The sequence below is a fragment of the Musa acuminata genome, chromosome BXJ3-6, assembly GCF_036884655.1.
Source record: "Musa acuminata AAA Group cultivar baxijiao chromosome BXJ3-6, Cavendish_Baxijiao_AAA, whole genome shotgun sequence".
In the NCBI taxonomy this organism is placed as follows: domain Eukaryota; kingdom Viridiplantae; phylum Streptophyta; class Magnoliopsida; order Zingiberales; family Musaceae; genus Musa; species Musa acuminata.
The window spans coordinates 28,812,384-28,837,435 of NC_088354.1; the positions used below are offsets into that span (position 1 = coordinate 28,812,384).

The window sequence follows — 25,052 nt, forward strand, 5'->3', positions numbered from 1 at the left end:
CTATCTAAGGTTTCTAGCAGAAGACAGGAATAATGTGACTGAAATTAATCCCCCCCAAAAAAAAAACCAAGTAATAGGAGCATTAATCAAACAGGTTTAGTACAGAACCATGTTACATACACATTGCAAGCCCATTGATTCACCAGAGTACCCACATATTTCGCCCATCTAATCCAAATGACAATTTTATGGGCTTCCCGATGGTACATGTAACTCCCATCCCACATGGAGCTATAACAAAAAACACCCTCTTAGACGACCATCGCCGAGTATGCACCAGATAACGATAAAATCACAGCCGTCCACTCAGCATCAGCGCAGCAAAGGCAACCAAAACAACGGCGATGATGGAGTGCCGGAATGGAACATCACAGTAGATCCGCGGCGCACAGGAATGGAATCGGATCCTGTCCTCCGCCGTCTTCTTACCCTCCCCGTCGATCGCGACCTCGGCCGCCAAGCTCACCCTGTGGCGCCGGCTCCTCCACGCCACCGCCTTGTACCGAACCGCCGATTCCACCGCGATGCGGAACACCGCCGACCCGTTCGCCACCGCCGCCCAGGGGCGCTTGGAAGAAGAAGAAGAAGAAGAAGAAAGAATGAAAAAGCCCGCCTTGGATGCGGTCCTCTGGTGGCCCTGATAGAACCCGGGGACAACGGCGGTGGCAGAAGAGGAGGAATTGAAGGGGGGGAGAGAGAGGGAAAGACCGAGGTCGTCGTGGTAGACGCCGAGCTCCTTGTTACGGTTTTTGATGGCGAGCTCGAAGGAGGCCACCGCAGCGCCGGCACCGGGGGCCGAGGAGGAGGAGGAGGAGGAGGAGTTGAGTAGGAGAGAGAACGCGGTGAGGTAGTAACGGGGCTTTATGGGGCGGTAGGTGAGGTAGAAGAGAAGGACTAGGAAGACGATCGTGAGAAGGAAGATGAGGCAGAAGCGGCACAGCCCATGGCTTCCCAACATGCTTCAACGACTACTGCCAGAATCAAAACACAAGAAGAGTAAATGATGACAGGATAAAGCACAAGTACGTAAACCTTGCTCTCGACTCCTAACGATTAGCCCATGGGACCCAATTGACACTGGAGGAGGCCTTTGAGTGGGCTTAGTCCGGGGAGAAGACCCGACGCTGGTACTTGCAAACGGAGGAACCCATCCGGTCACCATTTCAGGAACCACTGTTTTATTTCATGGAAGATAGGATGAATTCAACACAACAAATCATCTGTTGATACAAGAAGAAAGTGGCGATGCACTGAATCCTGCGTTTATTAGAAATTCACGAACAACAAGAAAATCCACAACGAATTCGACAACCTAGTGGTTGACCAAAGCACAGTTCCTTCTGATCTCCCCTGCATTGCCTGTGAGGACTCCAACCTTCCCCATCTTCATCATTGATTTGCCGAAGTCGTAGAAGAAGCTCGACTCAGGGGCGTGAAGTCGAGAATAAACGTAATCTCTGGTCCGTTTGTCCTGGAGGAGAGCCTCGTCAGAACGGAACAGCCCCTTCCCTTTGGCCACCAAATCATAGTATTTGGTGTCGAACGACGTCGAGCTGCCCGGAACCATCTCCACCACCGTGTTGATACCCGGACTGCACTTGTTTCGCAATTCCATTGCGTAGTTTGGATCCAAAGTTGGATCGATGTCACCTTTGCCCTTGTAGTTGTTTAACCTCTTGCCGAAGGAAAAACAGTGCGAGTTACCAATCGCATGAGCGCCTGAAAAGAAAGACGCGCTCATGTTTACGATCATATCCAATCATCAGAACGAAGTTGAAGGCAATCATTCTCTGTTTGTGATCGGATAAGCGAGAACTCCTGGGGATAAAGAGGCTTATAGGAGCTGAGATATCACGGTAGTACCTGATAAGACAGCCAAGTCCTTCACGCTTAGTCCCTTGGAAGCAAATTCTGCTTTCAGCTCGGAGAAGTCTGAGAAGGCAGATGGAATATTAGCTACAGCCTCGGAAGCCTTGGAGACGAACCCATCTCGCCGCCCGGTGTGGACTTGGTAGAGGCTATTGCCTTGGCCTGTAGCCTGAGATGGAACAGAGGACTCCACATGATCACCACATACTGCAACCGACATTGCCTCGGCAAAATAAGAGCTTGGAAGCTGATTCGAACCAACTTACCAAGGACACAGCATCCCTGGCTACGAGAGCTACGATATCTGCGCACGAGACCGTCCCGGGGCAGGCTTTCTCCAGTGCCGCTTTCGCAGCGTCGATGACGTAAAACCCATCGAGGCTTTGGTTTGGCATCGCCTCCTTCTCGGCCAAATTGGTCTCGGTGGAGTTGAGCAGCACCGAGCCATCACAGCCCTGCGCAACAACACGAAGTCACATCGTGATCTTTCATCCTTGTGACGGAGACAGAAACCAATCGTCATCGTAAACATAGAAGTGCAACTGATCGATTACCCTAACAAAGCAGTCATGAAAGTGCAGCCGAAGCAACGGAGCAGAGACAGTGGGGTCCCGAGAGAAGTAACTGGATACGGTCTTCCGGACTATGGCCTCGGCGTCCGGGCACGACGTCTTGTAGAACCCAAACTTCAGGCCATTGCCATTGGCCGAACCAAGGAGCAAGCTCAAAAGAGCTAGGTGGAACAAGAATCTTGCATCAAGCCTCTCGGCCATGTTTGTCAGAGCCAAGTAGCGTGGTAGAAAGCTTTTGAGAACACCAAAACCAATGGCCATCTACTTATACCTGCGGCTACGTACCAACCACTGTCCGCCATGGCAAGAAAGCTAGCTTTTTTCTGGATTCTTTTGGTTGCAGCATTTGGTTTCCCTGGTTTCAACGAACCAACCAACCATACACGGTCGACGGATGGATGAAAGCTCCAAGATCACTAACCTCATACGTCGTTCGAGGCTCAATGTAATCACCGAATTTTTAATTCTTTTCTTCGGTAAAATCGAAAATTTCTAAACTATAATTAATATCACCAACAATACAACGAAGACCATCATTGTCGTAGAGTTGCGCACTTTTGAGTAGGATGTTGCAGTGGGTAGGATCTGAAATGGACATGCTGCATGTGCCGCTCATAAGTATATGTATATTTGGAGTCCAGCACGCTTGATGTTCAATATTTTAATGGATGAGGCGCGTGGCGGGCATAAGACGGTGGAAAACCTGCAGAGAGAAGCGCGTGTTAGGTACGTGGAATGCCGAATTTTATAATGGATTATTGAACGAGAGCTGCGTCATCGCTCACCTATGCTTCCTTGTCGTTTTCGTGTCCGTGTTCGTTGCTTCAGATCTTTTATCGACAAAGGCGTTGGATAACACGAGTAGAAAAGTCTTTGGGATTTTGAACGTCTTTCACTTGTGACAACCTTTTTTTGCTTCTCGCATCTAATCATATGCTAAAGATGAGTAATGAACAATAATGTGTTGCGTCCAGCCCATATGGCTTGGACAATTTGGGCCATAAGCCCAAATCACTAATTGAAAGAAAGGGCAGCGTGCGTGTGTGCAGGTGAGTGTGTAGAGAAAAGAGGAGAGAAAGATTAGGTTTTTGAGTTTTTTGCTTGACGATCGGTAGCCAAACGTTATCAGTTTCGGTCCAAATTTTATATGGAGAATCCTTGCAGTAAACTTTATAATCCTAACAGTGTTAATCTGCAGTTTATCCTCTCTAAGGTACTTTCCTGCTATATCCACTCTATGAGATCTAGAATTCTCTTTTAAGGAGATTCATCCTATACGATGATATGCTAGAGCCAAGATCTATGTTCTTGATGTTATTCTGATCCTCTAGTTATTCTAGAGAAGATCTATTATAAACCTATTATCATTACTATTGATAGTGAAAGTTTGAAGTGGACTACGATCCCATGATTTTTCCCACATTGGGTTTTCCATGTTAAAAGATTTGGTCTCACTGTGTGATTGATTATTTGCTCTATTATTTATGCTGTGCTGGTTAATATTTTTATTTGGATATCAAGTTGGTATTTTGATGAGGAACCATTTTGATACACAAAGAGGGAAAAGAATATTCCGCTTTAATTGATTTTTTTCCTAACAAGTGGTATCAGAGTTACAGATTGTTTGGTGCTAGTTTTTTCTTGTGTGATTGAAATTGAGCAGTCTGATGGTATGATTAAATTGAAGTCATCAAATTATTCCACTTGGAGGTGTATGATGGAAGATTTGTTTTATTGCAAAGATTTGTATAAGCCTATCAAGGTTAAAGATAAACCTTCTACTATGGACGATGAAGAATGGGAAGTTCAACATAGAAAAGTCATTGCCTATATTAGAAGATGGATGGATATAAACTTGCATGAGCATATTTCTGATAAAACCAGAGCTGATGTTGTTTGGTAAATGTTAGAAAACTTTTTTATGAAAAAGACAGTGGGAAATAGAATTTCTCTCCTCAGAAGACTTGTAAATTTGAAGTATAAAGATGGTGGTAACATTGTTGAGCACATAAGCCTATTTCAGAGTCTTGCAAACAAGTTGGTTGCTATGAAAATGAATATAGATGATGAGATGCAAGGATTATTACTTCTCAGCTCTTTATCAGAAAGTTGGGAAACGTATGTGGTGACTATTTGTAACTCCACGCCAGAGGGGATTCTAACTATAGATATGGTTAAAGACAGTTTGCTAAATGAAGATGCTAGAAGGAAAGAACAGGATGAATCTTCTTCTAGTGCATTTGTTACTGAAAAACAAGAAAGACGTGGAAGAAGTCATAGCAGAAATCCACATGGTTATTGAGGAAGATCTAAGTCTAGAAGAGATATCAAATGTTTTCACTATAATAGGCCAGGTCACATGAAGAAAGAGTGTAGGTTTTGGAAGCGAGAATAGAATAAAATGAAGAAAAATGAGAAAGAGATCAATACAGTTGTTGTTGAAGGCAATATCACTATTGTTTGTGATGACAGTTGTGTCAGTCTTGTAGCTCAGGACAGTAACTGGGTAATTGACTCTGGTGCTTCATTTCATGTCACTTCCCATGGTGATTTCTTTAGATCTTACACTGCTGGTGATTTTGATAATGTCAAAATGAGAAACAGTGGTACATCTAAGATTGTGGGTATTTGAGATATTTGCTTGGAGACCAGTATTGGGAGCAAATTGATACTCAAAGATATAAAGCATATTCCAGATATTCGTCTTAACTTGATATCTACAGGTAGACTTGATGATGAGGGATTTGCACATTATTTTGGTGAAAGTAAATGGAAACTCACTAAAGGTTCTCTAATTGTGGCAATAGGAAAGAAGATTAACTCTTTTTATGTCATGGAAGCTAAGCTACACAAAAGAGAGATTAATGCAATTCAAAAAGGTGAAAGTATAGATCTTTGGCACAAGAGGCTTGGTCATATCAACGAAAAGGGACTTCAAACTCTTGCTAGAAGGCAGTTCTTACCAAAGTTGCAAGGTACATCTCTTAAATCTTGTGATCATTGCTTAGTTGGAAAAACACATAGAATTGCTTTTCATACATATCCATCATCTAGAAGATCAGATGTTATTGATTTAGTTCATACTGATGTCTGTACTATGCAAACTAGAACTCTTAGAGGTGTTCTTTATTTTGTTACTTTTATTGATGACCATTCTAGAAAAGTGTGGGCTTTTGCTTTGAAATCTAAAGACCAGGTACTCGATGTTTTCAAGGAGTTTCATGTCAATGTTGAAAGAGAGACTGGTAGAAAACTAAAGTGTATTCGATCAAATAATGGTGGCAAGTACAGAGGTCCTTTTGAGAATTATTGTAGGTTCCATGGTATCAGGCTTGAGAAAACTATTCCTAAAACTCCTCAACATAACGGTGTGGCAGAAAGGATGAACAGAACCATTGAAGAAAGGATACACTTTCCCACGCCAAGTTACCAAAGTCATTTTGGGGGGAGGCTATGAGAACTACAATTGATCTGATAAATCTTTCTCCATCAGTTCCTCTGAAAGATGATGTTCCAGAGAGAGTATAGAGAGGAAAAGATATATCTTATAATCACTTAAGAGTCTTTGGGTGTAAAGCATTTGTTCATATTCCCAAAGATGAGAGGTCCAAGCTTGATAATAAGGCAAAAGCATGTATCTTCTTGAGATATGGTCATGAAGAGTTTGGTTACACATTATGGGATCTAGTGAACAAGAAGATTATTAGAAGCAGAGATGTTGTGTTTCTTGAAGACCAATTGTTTGATGATGGTGATAATATTGAGAAGCCAGAAATCTCTGTTTATATTCCTTGGAGTTTGGTTCCAATTCCTTCACCTATAGTTCATAATGATCATGGGGGAGATGAACAAGAAGATTGTGGTGAGAATACTAGTGATGATACACTTACAATTGATGATGTTGAACCAACTGAACAAGCACCTCCACCACCAATTGAGATTCCATTGAGAAGATCCACTAGAGAGCGACAACCATCTACCAGATATCCTCCACATGAGTATGTTATGCTTACTGACGAGGGAGAGCCAAAAACTTACCAAGAAGCTATTCTACATGAGAATAAGAATGAGTGGGTTAAAGCCATGCAATAAGAGATGATATCGTTGTTTGAGAACCACACCTATGACTTGGTAAAATTGCCTAAAGAGAAGAAAGCTCTCAAGAATAAGTAGGTTTACAAATTGAAGACTGAAAACAATAGCTCACAACAAAGATACATGGCACGACTAGTTGTGAAAGGATTCAGTCAAAAGAAAGGTATTGACTTTGAAGAAATATTTTCTCCAATTGTGAAAATGTCCTCTATCCGAGTTGTTCTTAGTTTAGCTGCCTACTTGAATTTAGAAGTTGAGCAACATGATGTAAAAACAATATTTCTTCATGGTGACTTAGAAGAAGAAATTTACATGGAGCAACCAGAAGGTTTCAAAGTTAAGGGAAAAGAAAATCTAGTGTGTAAGCTTAGGAAAAACTTATATGGACTCAAACAGGCACCTAGACAGTGGTATAAGAAGTTTGATTCCTTTATGATGAGCCAAGGGTATGATAGAACCACATCTGATCATTATGTATTTATGAAGAAATTTTCAGATGATGATTTTATTATTTTACTGCTATATGTTGATGATATGCTGATTGTTGGCCATGATGTTGAAAAAATTGGAAAGCTTAAAAGAAAGCTAAGTAAGTATTTTGCCATGAAAGACTTGAGATCGGTGAAACAAATACTTGGCATGAAGATTCTTTGTGATAGGAAGAAAAGGAAGATTTGGCTATCTCAGGAGACTTACATTGAAAAGGTTCTTGAAAGATTCAACATGAGTAAAGCCAAAGCAGTTTGTTCTCCACTTGCAGGTCATTTCAAGCTTAGTTCGAAACAATATCCTACAAACGAGAAAGAAAAAGAAGAAATGTCCAGAGTGCCTTACTCATCTGCAGTAGGCAGTTTGATGTATGCTATGGTTTGTACTAGGCCAGATATAACTCATGCAGTTGGAGTTGTCAGTCGATTTCTCTCTAATCGTGGAAAGGAACATTAGGCAGTAGTGAAATGGATATTAAGATATCTAAGAGGTACTTCCAGATTATGTTTATGTTTTGGCAATGATGAACCTGTGTTAGAAGGTTACACAGATGCAGACATGGCAGGTGATACTGATTCCAGGAAGTCCACTTCGGGATTCTTGATGACATTTGCAGGAGGAGCAGTCTCTTGGTAGTCTAAGTTACAAAAGTGTGTTGCTCTATCAATCATAGAAGCAGAATATATAGCAATTACTGAAGCCTGCAAGGAAGCTTTATGGATGAAAAAATTTCTACAAGAATTGGGCTTGAAACAGGAAGGATATACTATTTACTATGATAGTCAGAGCGTCATTCACCTCTTCAAGAATTCAACATACCATTCTAGATCCAAGCATATTGATGTGAGATATCACCGGATTCGTGATGTGCTTGAGATAAAAGAATTACAGTTGGAAAAAGTACATACCAATGATAATGGTTCAGATATATTGACAAGGTCTTTGCCTAAGAAGAAGCTCGAAGCATGTAGGTGAAGAGCGGGCTTAGTACAACCCACCATATGAGCTGGAGGGGGAGAATTGTTGGGTCCAGCCCATATGTAGGCTTGGACAATTTGGATCATAAGCCTAAATCACTAATTGAAAGAAAGGGCAGCATGTGTGTGTGTAGGGGAGCGTGCAACGTGCGACGGCATGCAGAGGAAAGAGGAGAGAGAAATAGAGAGAGAAAGATTAGGTTTCTGAGTTTTCTACTTGACGATCGGTGGCCAAACGTTGTCAGTTTCGATCCAAATTTTATGTGGAGAATCCTTACAGTAAACTCTATAATCCTAACGGTGTTGATATGTAGTTTACCATCTCTAAGGTACTTTCCTGCTATATCCACTCTATGAGATCTAGAATTCTCTTTTGAGGAGATCCATCCTATATGATGATATGCTAGAGTCAAGATCTATGTTCTTGATGTTATTCTGATTCTCTAGTTATTCTAGAGAAGACCTATTGTAAACCTGTTATCATTACTATTGATAGTGGAAGTTTGAGGTGGATTACGGTCTCGTGGTTTTTCCCATATTGGGTTTTTCATGTTAAAAGATTTGGTCTCACTATGTGATTGATTATTTGCTTTATTGTTTATGTTGTGCTGGTTGATATTTTCATTTGGATATCAAGTTGGTATTTTGTGAGGAACCTATTTTGATACACAAAGAGGAAAAAAAATTATTTCACTTTAACATATTTTTTTGCAAGTACCAAGGTATGTTGAACGAGAGAATATCTTTTACCGAGAAGCAATTATTGTTAAACAATAGAGTTTAGGTGATTCATATGAAATCAGACTCGGAAATACTAGTTTGATTCTATACTAGATTGTTATTATATATTTTGAGCGATAAAAATTTTGGTTAAAGATATTTGACATGTTATTGGTTGCCTTAATTCTTTTTCTTTTTTTATTATTTATGCATACGGAGAAGAGAACGAGATTGCTAACCCACTTATATTAGACTAAATAGAAATATATATATATATTTTTGGAGAGAGAAATTACCCTCTCGAAAAAAGGATACAGCAAGACTGATGGAAAGTGATACCAAAGTTCAAACACGGAATGGTTAAATAATTCCATCGATCTGACACAGCTGGGATGGATGGGTATCTATTTTCCAGGAAGACTAATAACGAAAGAAAAATACTTGTTCAAAGTTCAGATCACGATGAACACTAATGTTTGGAGCATTCTTAGTCAACTGATTGTTCGCATCCTGAAAGCTTTTACCTCATCGTTGGCAAAGCCAATAAAAACCTTGGCGAGTTGACGGCAAACTCATCTGTGATGTATAAACCGTGGAGGAATACGATCTTTCAGTCTCGTACCGCTCGAAATTGGTAGCTTGACAATCCACTCGGTTCCCAGCTGGCTTCGTACTTTTTGGTCAACAATTTGTCGTATATATTCACAGAATTTGTACCGCGATGGTTGAATCAAAGATGAAACGTGTACTCCAACCTTGACTTTGTTGGAATGCCAGTGTAACGGTAATAAAATAGATATATATAATATGAAACCTGAAGCTTCTGTCCACCTGCAAGGAAGGTGGAACACCCTCCCCCTATGAATCTTGATACCAATTATCGTTCCTTAACTCTGAACTAATTAAGTACATTTATCATATCCTTGAGACCATCTATGTACATCGAGTTTGTACGTAGTTGTTTGTGTTGGGAAAAAATTTGTTAAAACGGAATATTCAAAATGTGTTTCTCATCAAAATACCAATTTGATATCCAAATATAAATATCAATCAGCATAGCATAAACAATAGAGTAGATAATCAATCACATATGAGACCAAATCTTTTAACGTGAAAAACTCAATGTGGGAAAAATCACGGGACCATAGTCCACCTCAAACTTCCACTATCAATAATAATGATAACAGGTTTACAGTAGGTCTTCTCTAGAATAACTAGAGGATCAGAATAACATCAAAAACATAGATCTTAGCTCTACCATATCATCATATAGGATGGATATCCTCAAAAAGAATTCTAGGTCTTACTAAGTGGATATAGTAGGAAAGTATCTTAGAGAGGGTAAACTGCACATCAACACCGTTAGGATTGTAGAGTTTGCTGCAAGGATTCTCCACATAAAATTTGGGCCAAAACTGACAACGTTTGGCCACCGATCGTCAAGTAGAAAACTCAAAAACCTAATCTTTCTCTCTATATTTCTCTCTCCTCTTTCCTCTGCACACCGCCGCACGCTGCACCTGCACACACGCATGCTGCGCTCTCTAATTTTTCTCATGCTGCACTAAACCCTTTCTTTTGTTTGCTGCCCTCAATTAGTGATTTGGGTTCAATAGACCCAATTGTCCAAGCCCACATATGGGCTGGACCCAACAATTCTCCCCCTCCAACTCATATGATCGGCTGTACTAAGCCCATTCTTCGCCTACATGCTTAAAGCTTTTCCTTAGGTAAAGACTTTGTCAACATATCTGAACCATTATCATTGGTATGTACTTTTTCCAATTGTAATTCTTTCATCTCAAGCACATCACGAATCCAGTGATATCTCAAATCAATATGCTTGGATCTAGAATGGTATGTTGAATTCTTGGAGAGGTGAATGACACTCTGACTATCATAGTAAACAGTATATCCTTCCTGTTTCAAGCCCAATTCTTATAGAAACTTTTTCATCCATAAAGCTTCCTTGCAGGCTTCAGTAATTGCTATGTTTTCTGCTTCTGCGGTTGATAGAGCAACACACTTCTGTAACTTAGACTGCCAAAAGACTTCTCCTCCTGCAAATGTCATCAAGAATCCCGAAGTGGACTTCTTGGAATCAGTATCACCTGCCATGTCTGCATTTGTGTACCCTTCTAACACAGGTTCATCATTACCAAAACATAAACATAACCTGAAACTACCTTTTAGATATCTTAATATCCATTTCATTGCTGCCCAATGTTCCTTTCCAGGATTAGAGAGAAATCGACTAACAACTCCAACTGCATGAGCTATATCTGGCCTAGTACAAACCATAGCATACATCAAACTGCTTACTGCAAATGAGTAAGGCACTCTGGATATTTCTTCTTTTTCTTTCTTACTTGTAGGACATTGTTTCGAACTAAGCTTGAAATGACCTGCAAGTGGAGAACAAACTGCTTTGGCTTTACTCATATTGAATCTTTTAAGAACATTTTCAATGTAAGTCTCCTTAGATAGCCAAATCTTCCTTTTCTTCCTATCACGAAGAATCTTCATGCCAAGTATTTGTTTCACCGATCCCAAGTCTTTCATGGCAAAAGACTTACTTAGCTTTCTTTTAAGTTTTCCAATTTTTCTAACATCATGGCCAATAATTAGCATATCATCAACATATAGTAATAAAATAATAAAATCATCATCTGAAAATTTCTTCATAAACACATAATGATCATATGTGGTTCTATCATACCCTTGGTTCATCATAAAAGAATCAAACTTCTTGTACCACTGTCTAAGTGCCTGTTTGAGTCCATATAAGCTTTTCCTAAGCTTACACACAATATTTTCTTTTCCCTTGACTTTGAAACCTTCTGGTTGCTCCATGTAAATTTCTTCTTCTAAGTCACCATGAAGAAATGTTATTTTTACATCAAGTTGCTCAACTTCTAAATTCAAGCGGGCAGCTAAACCAAGAACAACTCAGATAGAGGACATTTTCACAATTGGAGAAAATATTTCTTCAAAGTCAATACCTTTCTTCTGACTGAATCATTTCACAACTAGTCGTGCCTTGTATCTCTGTTGTGAGCTATTGTTTTCAATCTTTAATTTGTAAACCCACTTATTCTTGAGTGCTTTCTTCTCTTTAGGCAATCTTACTAAGTCATAGGTGTGGTTCTCAAGCAAGGATCTTATCTCTTCTTACATGGCTTTAACTCACTCATTCTTATTCTCATGTAGAATAGCTTCTCGGTAAGTTTTTGGCTCTCCCCCATCAATAAGCATAACATACTCATGTGGAGGATATCTGGTAGATGGTTGTCGTTCTTTGGTGGATCTTCTCAATGGAATCTCAACTGGTGGTGGAGGTGCTGGTTCAGTTGGTCAGTTGGTTCAGCATCATCAATTATAGGTGTATCATCACTGGTATTCTCACCATAATCTTCTTGTTCATCTCTCCCATGAGCATCATAAACTACAAGTGAAGGAACTGGACCCAAACTCCAAGGAATATAAACAGAGGTTTTTGGCTTCTCAATATTATCACCATCATCAAACAATTGGTCTTCAAGAAACATAACATCTCTGCTTCTAATAATCTTCTTGTTCACTGGATCCCATAATCTGTACTCAAACTCTTTATGACCATATCCCAAGAAGATACATGTTTTTGCTTTACTATCAAGCTTGAACCTCTCATTTTTTAGAATATGAACAAATGCTTTACACCCAAAGACTCTTAAGTGATTATAAGATATATCTTTTCCTCTCCATACTCTCTCTGGAACATCATCTTTCAGAGGAACTGATGGAGAAAGATTTATCAGATCAACTGTAGTTCTCATTTCCTCCCCCCAAAATGACTTTGGTAACTTGGCGTGGGAAAGCATACACCTAATTCTTTCTTCAATGGTTCTGTTCATCCTTTCTACCACACCGTTCTGTTGAGGAGTTTTAGGAACTGTTTTCTCAAGCCTGATACCATGGAACCTACAATAATTCTCAAAAGGACCCCTATACTAGCCACCATTATCTGATCGAATACACTTTAGTTTTCTGTCAGTTTCTCTTTCAACACTGACATGAAACTCCTTAAAAACATCGAGTACCTGATCTTTAGATTTCAAAGCAAAAGCCCACACTTTTCTAGAATAGTCATCAATAAAAGTAACAAAATAAAGAGCACCTCCAAGAGTTCTAGTTTGCATAGTACAAACATCAGTATGAACTAAATCAATAACATCTGATCTTCTAGATGATGGATATATCTGAAATGCAACTCTATGTGTTTTTTTCAGCTAAGCAATGATCACAAGATTTAAGAGATGTACCTTGCAACTCTGGTAAGAACCGCTTTCTAGTAAGAGTTTGAAGTCCCTTCTCGTTGATTTGTCTAAGCCTCTTATGCCAAAGATCTATACTTTCACCTTTTTGAATTGCATTAATCTCCCCTTTGTGTAGCTTAGCTTCCATGACATAAAAAGAGTTAAGTTTCTTTCCTCTTGCCATAATTAGAGAACCTTTAGTGAGTTTCCATTTACTTTCACCAAAATAATGTGCAAAGTCCTCATCATCAAGTCTACCTATAGATATCAAGTTAAGACGAATATCTGGAACATGCCTTACATCTTTGAGTATCAATTTGCTCCCAATATTGGTCTCCAAGCAAATATCTCCAATACCCACAATCTTAGATGTACCACTGTTTCCCATTCGAACATTATCAAAATCACCAGCAGTGTAAGATCTAAAGAAATCACCATGAGAAGTAACATGAAATGAAGCACTAGAGTCAATTACCCAATTACTGTCCTGAGCTACAAGACTAACACAACCTTCATCACAAATAATAGTGATATTACCTTCAGCAGCAACTATATTGGTCTCTTTCTCATTTTTCTTCATTTCATTCTATTTTCGCTTCTAAAACCTACACTCTTTCTTCATGTGACCTAACCTGTTACAGTGAAAACATTTGATATCTCTTCTAGACTTGGATCTTCCTCTATAACCATGTGGATTTCTACTATGACTTCTTCCACGTCTTTCTTGTTTTTCAGTAACAAATGCCCTAGAAGAAGATTCACCCTGTTATTTCCTTTTGGCATCTTCATTTAGCAAACTGTCTTTAACCATATATATAGTTAGAGTCCCCTCTGGCGTAAAGTTATAAATTGTCACCACATATGTTTCCCAACTTTCTGGTAAAGAGCTGAGAAGTAGTAATCCTTGCATCTCATCATCTATATTCATTTTCATAGCAACCAGCTTGTTTGCAAGACTCTGAAATATGCTTATATGCTCAACAATGTTACCATAATATTTATACTTCAAATTTACAAGTCTTTTGAGGAGAGAAATTCTATTTCCCACTATCTTTTTCGCAAAGAGATTTTCTAACATTTGCCAAACAACATCAACTTTAGTTTCATGAGAAATATGCTTATGCAAGTTTATATCCATCCATCTTCTAATATAGGCAATGACTTTTCTATGTTGAACTTCTCATTCTTCATTATCCATAGTAGAAGGTTTATCTCTAACCTTAATAGGTTTATACAAATCTTTGCAATAGAGCAAATCTTCCATCAGACGCCTCAAAGTGGAATAATTTGATGAGTTCAATTTAATCATATCATCTGACTGCTCCATTTCAATCACACAAGAAAACTAGCACTAAATAACCTGTTGCTCTGATACCACTTGTTGGGAAAAAACCTGTTAAAGCGGAATATTCTTTTCCCTCTTTGTGTATCAAAATGAGTTCCTCATCAAAATACCAACTTGATATCCAAATGTAAATATCAACCAGCATAGTATAAACAATAGAGCAGATAATCAATCACACAGTGAGACCAAATCTTTTAACGTGGAAAACCCAATGTAGGAAAAACCACGGGACCGTAGTCCACCTCAAACTTCCACTATCAATAATAATGATAACAAGTTTACAGTAGGTCTTCTCTAGAATAACTAGAGGATCAGAATAACATCAAGAACATAGATCTTGGCTCTAGCATATCATCATATAGGATGGATCTCCTCAAAAAGAATTATAGATCTCACAGAGTGGATATAGTAGAAAAGTATCTTAGAGAGGGTAAACTACAGATCAACATCATTAGGATTGTAGAGTTTACTGCAAGGATTCTTCACATAAAATTTGGGCCAAAACTGACAACGTTTGGCCACCGATTGTCAAACAGAAAACTCAAAAACCTAATCTTTCTCTCTCTATTTCTCTCTCCTCTTTCCTCTGTAGGCCGTCGCACGCTGCACCTTCACACACGCACGCTGCGCTCTCTAATTTTTCTCACGCTGCACTAAATACTTTCTCTTGTTTGCTTCTCTCAATTAGTGATTTGGGTTGAATAGACCTAATTATCCAAGCCCACATGTGCACTGGACCAACAGTTTATTTACGAAGCAGAGCCCAACGAGGCCTTCTTCTTGTCCCAGGAACACTCGCATTGATGGGCTTTAACGAGATGCACCTCTTCTTCTTTATCGAATGCTTCCATAAGCATGTGATAAAACGTTGCTTGTTGTTGGACGAAAACCATTCTTCTGGGTTTGCAAACTAACATGCAGAAACCAATTATTGAATTAGAAAGGATTGGCTCTCTTCTTATAGAAGAAATAGATACCATACTGATTTGTTCTTGCTTTGACTTGGAACCGGGAGAGACACAAGGCACAGGTGTTGAACATCAAAAGATATTGAGTGAGATGACAGAAAAATCCTACTCGTTGTATCCTTGTAGAACTAGAGAGACGAAAGAGAAGCAAGATGAGGACTTGCACGCATGTTCACAACCCAGTCAGTAAATCTTCTTGGTTGCGCAAATGTCTGGTTATTAAACTAATCAAGCTTCTTCTTGATCGCCTGTAATATTCTCCTGACTCTGACGCTGCGCCTGCTTGTGAATCAGGCGATCTGATATGATTAATAGAGATCAGAGGAAAAAAAAGGAAAAGACAGCGAGAAATATGGCTTAAAGGAGAGCAAGATCAGCAACGCAGAACACGTCATTGTCTTCGTTGTCTCCGTACTGGCTGGTGGAGCCAGTCAGGCTTACGGTATTCTGAAAATTACATCAAATATATTTTTTGATTTTGTTTTCTCAGGTACCCTTTTGCCTTTAATTCCAATTTCATAAATGATTTTAATTTGGATCCCATTAAGAAACCAAACTGGGAGGATTTCTCTGTCTCCGAAAACAAAGTCAGGGTTGGCAACACATGAAAAATAATGACTATGCTACTGTTTTGCGGATTTATAGAGTTCCGAAAGCTACTAATTGAGTCCTTCAAATTCAAGAAGATGAAAACAACTGCTTATGTTCATAAACATAAAAGTCGTCATTTGTTGGATGCTTCTTTAATTAACTACGACCTGGTTGATCAAAACGTCCAGTTTTTCATATTGGGGTCTACGTGCTGAGCTAACGATGAATTCAATATAAGCTTACATCTTCATCTATCGTTTAGTGTCATCAAGAAAAAGAAAACCATCTATCTATGGTTAAATATTTTTCTCTTCAATATTGCTGCATGGCTTATTTAGTGGAATTAAGCTAATTTCTTTTTTTTTTTCCCCTTGGAAAAAGCTCAACTTATGAACTATATCGAAGACACTTCTTACATCGGAGTATATCAAAAAGACCAATCGAGAAAGCCAATCCCTCTCTAAAAAGATGATGATGGTGAGTTTTTGACATATTTGGCCAACTAGTTGATCATCACATTTCCCTTCCTTATACATATAGGAAACATTATATATATCGAAACATATGAGCAATGTCCAAATATAAAGGAACAATATTGGAGAGGATCTTTGTGCGGCAATGCATATTTGGCACTTGAATTTGTCAAAAGCCATCCGAGATCATCAAAACTGTCATGGCCTCACAATGCAACACCTCTCCCTTCTTTAAAAATCTACATATAGTAAAAATTAGCTCGACATTCTTATGACGTAAAATAAATCCAACATCCCCAAGTTGATCCCCCCCACTAAATCATCACAATTCAGTTTGAGTCCCCAAGAGACACGAGGACCAACTACTCTACCAAGAATTAAGCTCGAGCTAGTTATTTTATGAAATACTATATGAAAATATGTCACCATAATTATCAAATTTTGAGGGTTCAAAATTTATGTAATATATTTTGATGGCATCAGTTAACTTGATGGTAAAAGCTTAATAATAATTTATCGTAAGGTCTTGGATTCAAATCCTGCTTTGTCATACCCTTTGAAAGAAGAAAAATATATATTTTTAAAGCTTTGATGATTTTTTTCCAAAATAGATTACTGTCATTTTTTATTTTTTATTTTTGGCAATCAATTAAGTCAAGTTTTATAGATATTTCCATAAATTTTTTGGTAACCAAATTAAGCCAATTAGAAAACGAAATGAAGATTCACTGTTAAATGCCGAAGCCAGAACACAAGAAATTGGACGCTTGAAACTTGAAATTTGCAACTTATATTCCTGGAAGAAATGAACGTCGCTGGCGGAGACTTCTGCCAGTTATTATGAATAATATCAAGATACAGAGAGAGAGAGAGAGAGACAGAGAGAGAGAGAGAGAGTTACAAAGAATCAAGGCAACCACCGAATGCGAATCCGACTAGTGTAATTGCTGCCTTCAATTCTATTGCCCGAGAACCTTAAAGCTCCTCACTCCCTCTAATTAGAGGAGCACAAGTCCATGCCTCTAGTTGACAACAGAACACTGCCTCCTGATCACACCTGCTGAGCCAGTGAGGACACCGATGTTTCCCATGTTGATCATGGAGTCCCCAAAATCCTTGAAGAATTCCGGCTCTGAAGCACCGGCATGGCTCAGGACGTATGCCTTTGTCAGGGGATGCTGCAGGAGTTCCGCATCCGAATGGAAGAGACCCCTCCGCTTTGCCACCAGCTTGTAGTAGTCGGTGTCGAATGTCCTGAAGCTCCCGGGATCCATCTCCACAAAGGTGACAAAGTCGTTGGGTTTGCAGATCGTCCTCAGTTTTGCCAGGTAGTACTTGTCGAGACTGGGATCGACGTCGGTGGGGGTGGCCTTGCCGGTGAAGTTGTACAGGCGGGCGTTGAAGGCTGCGCAGTGCGAGATCCCGATCGTGTGCCCGCCTAGTTATCGGACATGAATGTTCAGATCCATGCAGCAAACCAACAACCATATATATACCCTTGAAATCCAGATACGAGTTCTTTCTGGTCCCTGAAATTGACTGGAGATCATGATGTACCTGATAAGACGACGAGGTCCTTCACGCTCAATCCTTGGGCTGCAAACATGGAGATCAGGGTAGTGATGTTGGCAGTGGGTGGTGGCAGCTGTCGGGTCTCGTTGGCAATGGATACCAAGCCATCCCTACGGCCAGTCGGCACAGGCCAAAATGGCCCTTTGCTCTGAATGAAGATAGCCACCGTTAGTCAACCAATCGTACCTCGAGATCCACTCTCTACCTTTTTATTTTACTTCAAGAAACCCCAAAAAAAAAAGCTGCACTGTGTCTCATCCTACCAAAACCACCGCATCCCTCGCCACCAAAGCTAAGATGTCAGCGCAGGACACCACCCCCGGACAAGCTTTCTCCAGTTTAGCCTTCACTCTGTCGATGACGCCATAGCCTCTGAGTGAAAGATTCGGACGTGCGTCCTTCTCAGCTACATTCCCCGTCGTGGAGTTCAACAGGACCGAGCCATCGCATCCCTGCATGCACAAAACCAATTCATCGTGAACTCGTACACTCCATTAAAATGATGGTTCAACTCTTCAGGTGCGAAGGAACATACCCTCACAAAACAGTCGTGGAAGTGCATCCTCAAGAGAGGGCCAGCAAGGCTGGGTGCGACCTCGATGATTTTGGTCATCTCCTCGAACACGATAGCTTCCGCCTGAGGGCATGTCTTGCTGTAGTAACCAACGCTCAACCCTTGTGCGTCCGCCGACCCCGAGAGCGCAAGGGAAAGAGACAGAGTGGCCAAGAGCATCAAGAGAGCCTTAGAAGCCATCTTAGGAAGCAAAGGTATTGAATTGGCTCTGTGATTCTGAGACCATGGAGGAGGATACGGAGGTCGGTCTTATATAGAGTCTCATGAGTCCTCCAGCTAGCTTCTGAAAAGGTCTCTTCTTTGCTTGTTTCTTCATTAATCTTCATCTGTCTCGCATACCGTTGAGATTCTTCTAATTAACTTATCCAGTGCAGTGCGGTAAGTACAGCAAAGGAGGTCCCACAAACCGTTGTGGAAGGGTTGACTTGACTATGATGGGGAAATCAGTAGAGATTGAATCCATTGTGAGTCTATATACCATGATTATCCTGTAGATCGACGACTATGATATTGAAAGCCAAATTAACAATAGCAGACAAATCAAGCAGGCAAGCTCTTGACTCGTAACATTTCCGTTGTCCGTAGATAAAGATTCAACTTGCAAAAGCATCATTTTTGAAATATTCCAAATCGCTGTCAACGCAGAATAATGGCACGAACATGCAAATTAGAAACTTTGAAGTAAACCGCATCATTCATAAGCGGGCATGTGATGTTAGTATACTAATCACGATTCCGACTCTTATGCATGTGATGTGTCGCCGAGCGGTCAAATTACGTGAGTGAGTCATGCGGGGATGATGCACGTTTTATAGGGATCACAGCACTATCTAAGGTTGGCCACACTATAATCTTGCGACTGTGCTCTTATCTTGTCCCGTCATTAAGCCACGAGTGCTAGCTTTCAAAAGACTTCTGTGAGTAATCATATCCTCTCAAAAAATTACTGCACATAGTCGCTCGGCAGGGGTAAAACTTGGAGTACCATGAGAGGCCCGAGAGCTCTACGTCAGATGATGAAGAACAGCTACTTGTGCCTTGTCTTCCTGCTGCTGGGACGGGTTAAAGATGACGCATAAAATAAATTAGGCTTGTTGGATGTATACAACTTTGCTCCGTCGATTGGTGAAATGCAACATCAGTAGCTGTGTGTGTCATCCTTTTTAAATATTATGGATCACATGCATTAGAAGTTTCTGCATTCTAAAACATCATAGAATAAGAAAAGAAATCAACTACCGATCGCATAGTTTTCTAAGTTGGTGAAAGCCCAGTTGGATCTGCCAATGCTTGGATGGATCTCATTAAATGACTCCATTTGTCATATATTTGAGTTAATATGATGATAAATGACAAATCAAATCTAATGCAACCTTTGGATCAGATAAAGTATGTCGCTTAAGACAGAGGAAGGTGGGAGAGGCGGCCGAGAGCATGTTAGCGAGCCACAGAATAAGGTTGTTCCTCTCCATCACACCAAGTGCAGCTCTAAAATACCAAGACAGTTGTTCCAATATGGCTTTCCAAGTACGGTTCTATACTAAATTCTCAGAATCGAGTGTTTAGGCCTATTTGTCCCCAATAACTTTAGCTCAATCATGCTGGTAATGCTGCATGAGGACGCATGGAATCCGAGCAAATTGAAGAGTAGTACAAGTTAGCTTATTTCATTTAGATTGTTAATTAGTTGGCGTAGGCCAAGCTGACTCTTCTCCAGCCTAATCCAGAAACCACCGATTTTGATCGAAAAACTTTGTTTGCTTACTGACCAGTTGGATTGGATTGCATAGGGTTTAACTGTCATGAGACGAGTAACCGATGATTTTAAGTGTGCTTATTACAGTTTTGCTGCCTTTGGGCTCGATCATGCTTCTCGAATAACATCTAAATCCACAAAGAAGTAGGAGGAGGACGAATTAGTCTTTCGGTCATTGCCATTCACAACATGCTGTTCTATCATGTCGTTTCTATCATGAAAAGTCCATTCCTCTCCGGAACATGTGGCCTGTGCAATGCACAAAATGCTGTTCTATCGGCAGACTCTCTGCCGGTCGTTCAGCATATTCTGTACATAGAAACGACACCAAACCTTGGCGAGACAAGTGCGTGTGTGATTCTGCATGTGAGATGGTACTTTTTCATGTGCCATGCATGGAGCCAACAAGCAGCAGCAGATCGAAGGCCAAGTAGCTCTCGGTGCTTAACGTACGAAGCAAAAGACCCAACGAAGAACATAAAGAAGCCCCAAAATGCTGAAGCTTATCTCTTCGTTCGTCCCAATTCCTTTCCTTTCCTGAGAAGTTGCTTGATTTACTCTGTTTGCTCACCGAGGCGGCAAAACCATGTTGACTTGCAAACGAAGATTTGAAGCCAAAAAAATTCTACATCATCGCTGGCCATGTGACTAGTTTGCTTGCATCTCTCTGATTGACTGAATTTGAGGTTTCAACTTGAATGTCCCTCCAATTATATATAGTTAGTCAAAATCTCGTGTGTGCTCACTCACCACAGATTAAGGATGTAGCAAAGTGTGTCTGTATTTTTAAGCCAAAAAGTCAACTCCTAACGATAATAGGAAAAGCAAAGTCAAAGGATATGGCTCACCTAACTCAAAATTAATGGAAGGAAGCTGTGATGATAACGTGCGTTCCACACGATTCAGCACTCGATCACTTGTCTTCCAAAGTTCCCATACAAGTGCACAGCATTGAGTAAGCAAATTGTGGAGTTGACTTGGAAGATGCTAAATTAAGAACAAGTTGTAGCAATGCCAAATTAAGAACAAGTTGTTGCGATATTGAGATTCAAATCAGAGCAAAATAAAAAAAAAGTAATTGGATATACACACTGAATAGGGATTTGTAGGGGAAAAGGTTGTCAGTAATTGTGTCGATTCTATAGTTTAGGACATTGCAACGCTGATAGATGTATTTAATTAATTAGCTTGATATAAAATTGTTCATGATATTGTACAACAAATGGGATTCGGGAATATCGTTGCAGTTTCTTCAATATCCATTTAGCATGAAATGGGCTGTTGTGGGCTCATTCGATAGTAGACGTAATCTTTCCTTTTCTACTGTTTACGGGATCCAAATACAGGTAACTAACACAAAAATCATAGGAACTCAATAACTGCAATATGTCATTAATTACACTCTGAATTTTCGAAGGGGAAGTACTGACTCTAGAAGTTGTTTTGTGTCGAGCTACACTCTAGATGAAATGAGTATAAACCGTAACACGTAATAGAATTAAATAAAAATTATAATAAAATAGGATATCAAGATTTACATGAAAATTTCTTTCAACATGAAAGGTAAAAATCATGAGGTAACCTAGAGAAAATATACTATAAAAATAATGAATATATATATATATATCAAAATCTCTTGCCCAAAACCTATGCAACAATCAGAATAACTGAGATACAAGGATTATGTTACTGTGCACAATATCCAAAATCTCCCCAAGTGATCACAGCAAGAATCCACTATCAATCTAATCTAACCTAAGATAAAAATAATGTTTGGATGATTAAGAACAGCCTTTGCATTGTCTTTGTTTTCTTTTATTTCCTTATCTTTTTCTAAACCATGTTGCTATAGTTTTTCAATCCTATTCACAACCACCACTACCCCCTTTTTGTGCCCTAGCTGCCACACCTCTTAGTTAAAAGAGTTAGGGTTTAGGTTAAATGAGAAGAGAGGGTTATGGCTAAGTGGGTTGTGGGTTGTTAAAGCCCACTATGAGCTGAATAATGGGCCATATACCCTATAATCTTCCTCTTCAACCCATAAGGGAGGTTGTTCCATGACTCCTCAATGTGAAGTCATGCCGACCAACTGTCAGCATTTCTCTTGCTCTTCTTTCGGTAAGGTCTTTGTCTATATGTCTACTCCGTTATCATCAGTATAGATTTTCTGAAGTTGCAAATGCTTCTCTTTAAGTATATTTCGAATCCAGTGATATCGGACATCTATATGTTTTGACTTGGAATTAAAAGTTGGGTTCTTACACAAATGGATGATGTTATGACTGTCACAATGCACTACATAGTTTTCCTATTTCAACCCAAATTCTTGTAAGAATTCTTTTATCCATAATATTTCTTTACAAATCACTATAACTTAAACAAACTTTGGATGTCCCTTTGAGATATCTAAAGATCAACTTCCCTGTTGCTCAGTACTCTTTACTTGAATTTATAAGAAATCTGCTAGTAACACTTACTGCATATGCGATGTCCGGCCTCGTATATACCATTGCTTATATTAAACTTCTAATTACTAAAGCATAATGCACCTTTTACATTTTTTTATTCTCCTCATCACTTGATAGACTCTACTTTGAGCACAACTTAAAGTGACTTGAACAAGGAGAACCAATTGACTTTGCATTGCTTATACTAAATCTTTCTAATATCTTCTCGAGGTATTTCTCATGTGACAACCAAATCTTCTTATTTTTTCTGTCATGGAAAATCTGCATGCTTAGTATTTATTTAGCTAGCCTCATGTCCTTTATTGCAAATGAGTCACTCAGTTTCTTATTCAACCTGTTAATTATAGATATATCTTTCTCAATGATAAACATGTCATCAACATAAAGTAAAATAATAATAAAATCATCATCAAACCATTTGATATATACATAATGATATAAAGCCATTCTTTTGTATCTATTTTAGTCATAAATAAATCAAACTTTTTGTACCACTGTCTTGGAGTTTGTTTTAGCTCATACAAGCTCTTTCTCAACTTATAGATAAAATTTTCTTTACCTTTGACTTTGAAGCCTTCTAGTTGTTCTATATGAATTTTTTTCTCCAAATCATCATGAAGGAAGGTTGTTTTCACATCCAACTACTCAACCTCTAAGTCTAGACTAGTAATAGTACAAAGAACAATACGAATAGAAGATGTTTTATAATAGGAGAAAAAATCTCTTCAAAGTCAATACCTTTCCTTTGACCAAAGCCTTTCACAACCAATCTAGCTTTGTACTTTAGTTGAAAACGGTATTCTTGAATCTTCAACATAAAAACCCACTTGTTCTTTAAGGCCTTCATTCCCTTTAGTAGTTGCACCAAATCATATGTGTGGTTCTTCTACAGAGCATCAATCTTTTCCTACATAGCTGTTAGGATCGAGAGCACTAAGAGGGGGGGGGTGAATTAGTGCAGCGGATATTTTTCAGCGATTAAAAAGCGAAGGCTGCGTTCGTTCGACAAAGACTATTTTGATGCAAAAACCGATTCTAAGATTACTTATGATTAAGTGCAGTTTACGTTTAAGCGCAGTTAGCGTCTAAACGCAGTTAGCGTCTAAATGCAGATTGCGTCTAAACTCAGATTGCGTCTAAGCGCAGTTTGCATCTTAGCGCAGATTGCGTCTAAGCGCAGATTGCGTCTAAACGCAGATTGCGTCTAAGCACAGATTGAGCAGAAGTATAAAGACAATGTGCTGTTGTTGTACAGCTCAAAAGGTAATCTGCAAAAAACAGATTTACGTCTAAACGCAGATTTGCGTCTAAACGCAGATTTACGTCTAAACGCAGATTTACGTCTTACACGCAGATTTACGTCTTAGACGCAGATTTACGTCTGAACTTTGAAACTCGTTTGTATATTCGCAGAGGGCAGTATGCAGTTGAAATCAAGACGTAAACGTAAACTGAAATCTGACGATTGTGCGAGGAAAGCCGATTTACGTCTAAATGCAGTTTTACGTCTAAATGTTGAAACTCGTTCGTAAAATTGCAGAAGACAGTTTGCAGTTATAAATAGAATCAAACTGTAAGTGTAAACTGCAAAGAAACTCGTTTGCAAAAGCACAGAGGACAGTTCTGCAGAATCAAAACGTAAACGTAAACTGTAATGTACTAAAACACGACTTTACGTCTGAATGCAGATTCGGAAGAACAGCACTTAGAACTTGTTCGTGAAAGCGCAGAGAGCAGTAGTAGTGGAGGAGGTTTGCAGTAAAGATAAAGTGCTCAAAGATAAACGCAAACCAGAGATTTAGAGTGGTTCGGTTAGTCCTGACCTACTCCACTTTTGGCTTCCTCCACCGACGAGGTTGCCGACGTCAACTAGGGGCCTTCCTTCAATGGGTGAAGGCCAAACTGCCCTTTTACAGTTTCTCTCCTTTTGACAGGCTCAGGAGACAACCTTTACAGACCTTTCTCTCCTCACTTTACAACTGAAAACTTGAAGAACAGAAGGAGGAGACTTAAAGGCTTTACAATCACTTTTGAGCTCTTAGAATCACAGAAAAGATCAAGATTTCGGTGTAGGTCTGTATCTTTTCAGTGTTGAATGGGTGGGGAATTTATAGGCCCCAACCCAATTCAAATTTGGAGCTCAAAACGATCAAATCCCGGAATTCCGGGATCAGGCGGTTGCACCTCTTGACTGGAGAGGTTGCACCGCCTGGCAGAGCTCGAAGACCGAGCTCAGGCGGTGCCACCTCTCTGCCAGGGAGGTTGCACCGCCCAGTCTTGCTCGAAGA

The 25,052-nt window shown here is 39.6% G+C and overlaps 3 protein-coding genes across 3 annotated transcripts; all 3 read right to left on the bottom strand.

The window, feature by feature from the left end:
• Positions 1-57: 57 nt before the first annotated feature.
• LOC103988744 (protein NDR1-like) lies at positions 58-1,083 on the bottom strand. Its single transcript, XM_009407374.3, has one exon. The coding sequence runs from the start codon at positions 956-958 to the stop codon at positions 293-295; it is 666 nt and encodes a 221-aa protein (XP_009405649.2). The 5' UTR covers positions 959-1,083; the 3' UTR covers positions 58-292.
• A 163-nt stretch (positions 1,084-1,246) lies between these two features.
• On the bottom strand, positions 1,247-2,717 carry LOC135640746 (peroxidase 27-like). Its single transcript, XM_065155462.1, has 4 exons — positions 2,424-2,717; positions 2,136-2,324; positions 1,864-2,038; positions 1,247-1,719 (listed from the first exon to the last, which is right to left on the bottom strand). Exons 1-4 carry the CDS (start codon positions 2,700-2,702, stop codon positions 1,313-1,315), a joined length of 1,050 nt encoding a protein of 349 aa, XP_065011534.1. The 5' UTR covers positions 2,703-2,717; the 3' UTR covers positions 1,247-1,312.
• A 14,444-nt stretch (positions 2,718-17,161) lies between these two features.
• LOC135640679 (peroxidase 1-like) lies at positions 17,162-18,809 on the bottom strand. The gene is made up of 4 exons (XM_065155369.1): positions 18,502-18,809; positions 18,230-18,418; positions 17,952-18,114; positions 17,162-17,832 (listed from the first exon to the last, which is right to left on the bottom strand). The coding sequence occupies exons 1-4, from the start codon at positions 18,718-18,720 to the stop codon at positions 17,417-17,419; spliced, it is 987 nt and encodes a 328-aa protein (XP_065011441.1). The 5' UTR covers positions 18,721-18,809; the 3' UTR covers positions 17,162-17,416.
• Positions 18,810-25,052: the final 6,243 nt, after the last annotated feature.

What these genes read in the sequence shown, in the direction of transcription:
- LOC103988744 (XM_009407374.3), bottom strand. Translation starts at nt 958, where the DNA reads ATGTTGGGAAGCCATGGGCTGTGCCGCTTCTGCCTCATCTTCCTTCTC.
- LOC135640746 (XM_065155462.1), bottom strand. Translation starts at nt 2,702, where the DNA reads ATGGCCATTGGTTTTGGTGTTCTCAAAAGCTTTCTACCACGCTACTTG. An exon ending in CCAGGGATGCTGTGTCCTTG is followed by an intron (nt 2,039 to 2,135) that starts GTAAGTTGGTTC and finishes GTTCCATCTCAG; the next exon opens with GCTACAGGCCAAGGCAATAG. An exon ending in GGACTTGGCTGTCTTATCAG is followed by an intron (nt 1,720 to 1,863) that starts GTACTACCGTGA and finishes CTTTCTTTTCAG; the next exon opens with GCGCTCATGCGATTGGTAAC.
- LOC135640679 (XM_065155369.1), bottom strand. Translation starts at nt 18,720, where the DNA reads ATGGCTTCTAAGGCTCTCTTGATGCTCTTGGCCACTCTGTCTCTTTCC. An exon ending in CGAGGGATGCGGTGGTTTTG is followed by an intron (nt 18,115 to 18,229) that starts GTAGGATGAGAC and finishes ATCTTCATTCAG; the next exon opens with AGCAAAGGGCCATTTTGGCC. An exon ending in GGACCTCGTCGTCTTATCAG is followed by an intron (nt 17,833 to 17,951) that starts GTACATCATGAT and finishes TCCGATAACTAG; the next exon opens with GCGGGCACACGATCGGGATC.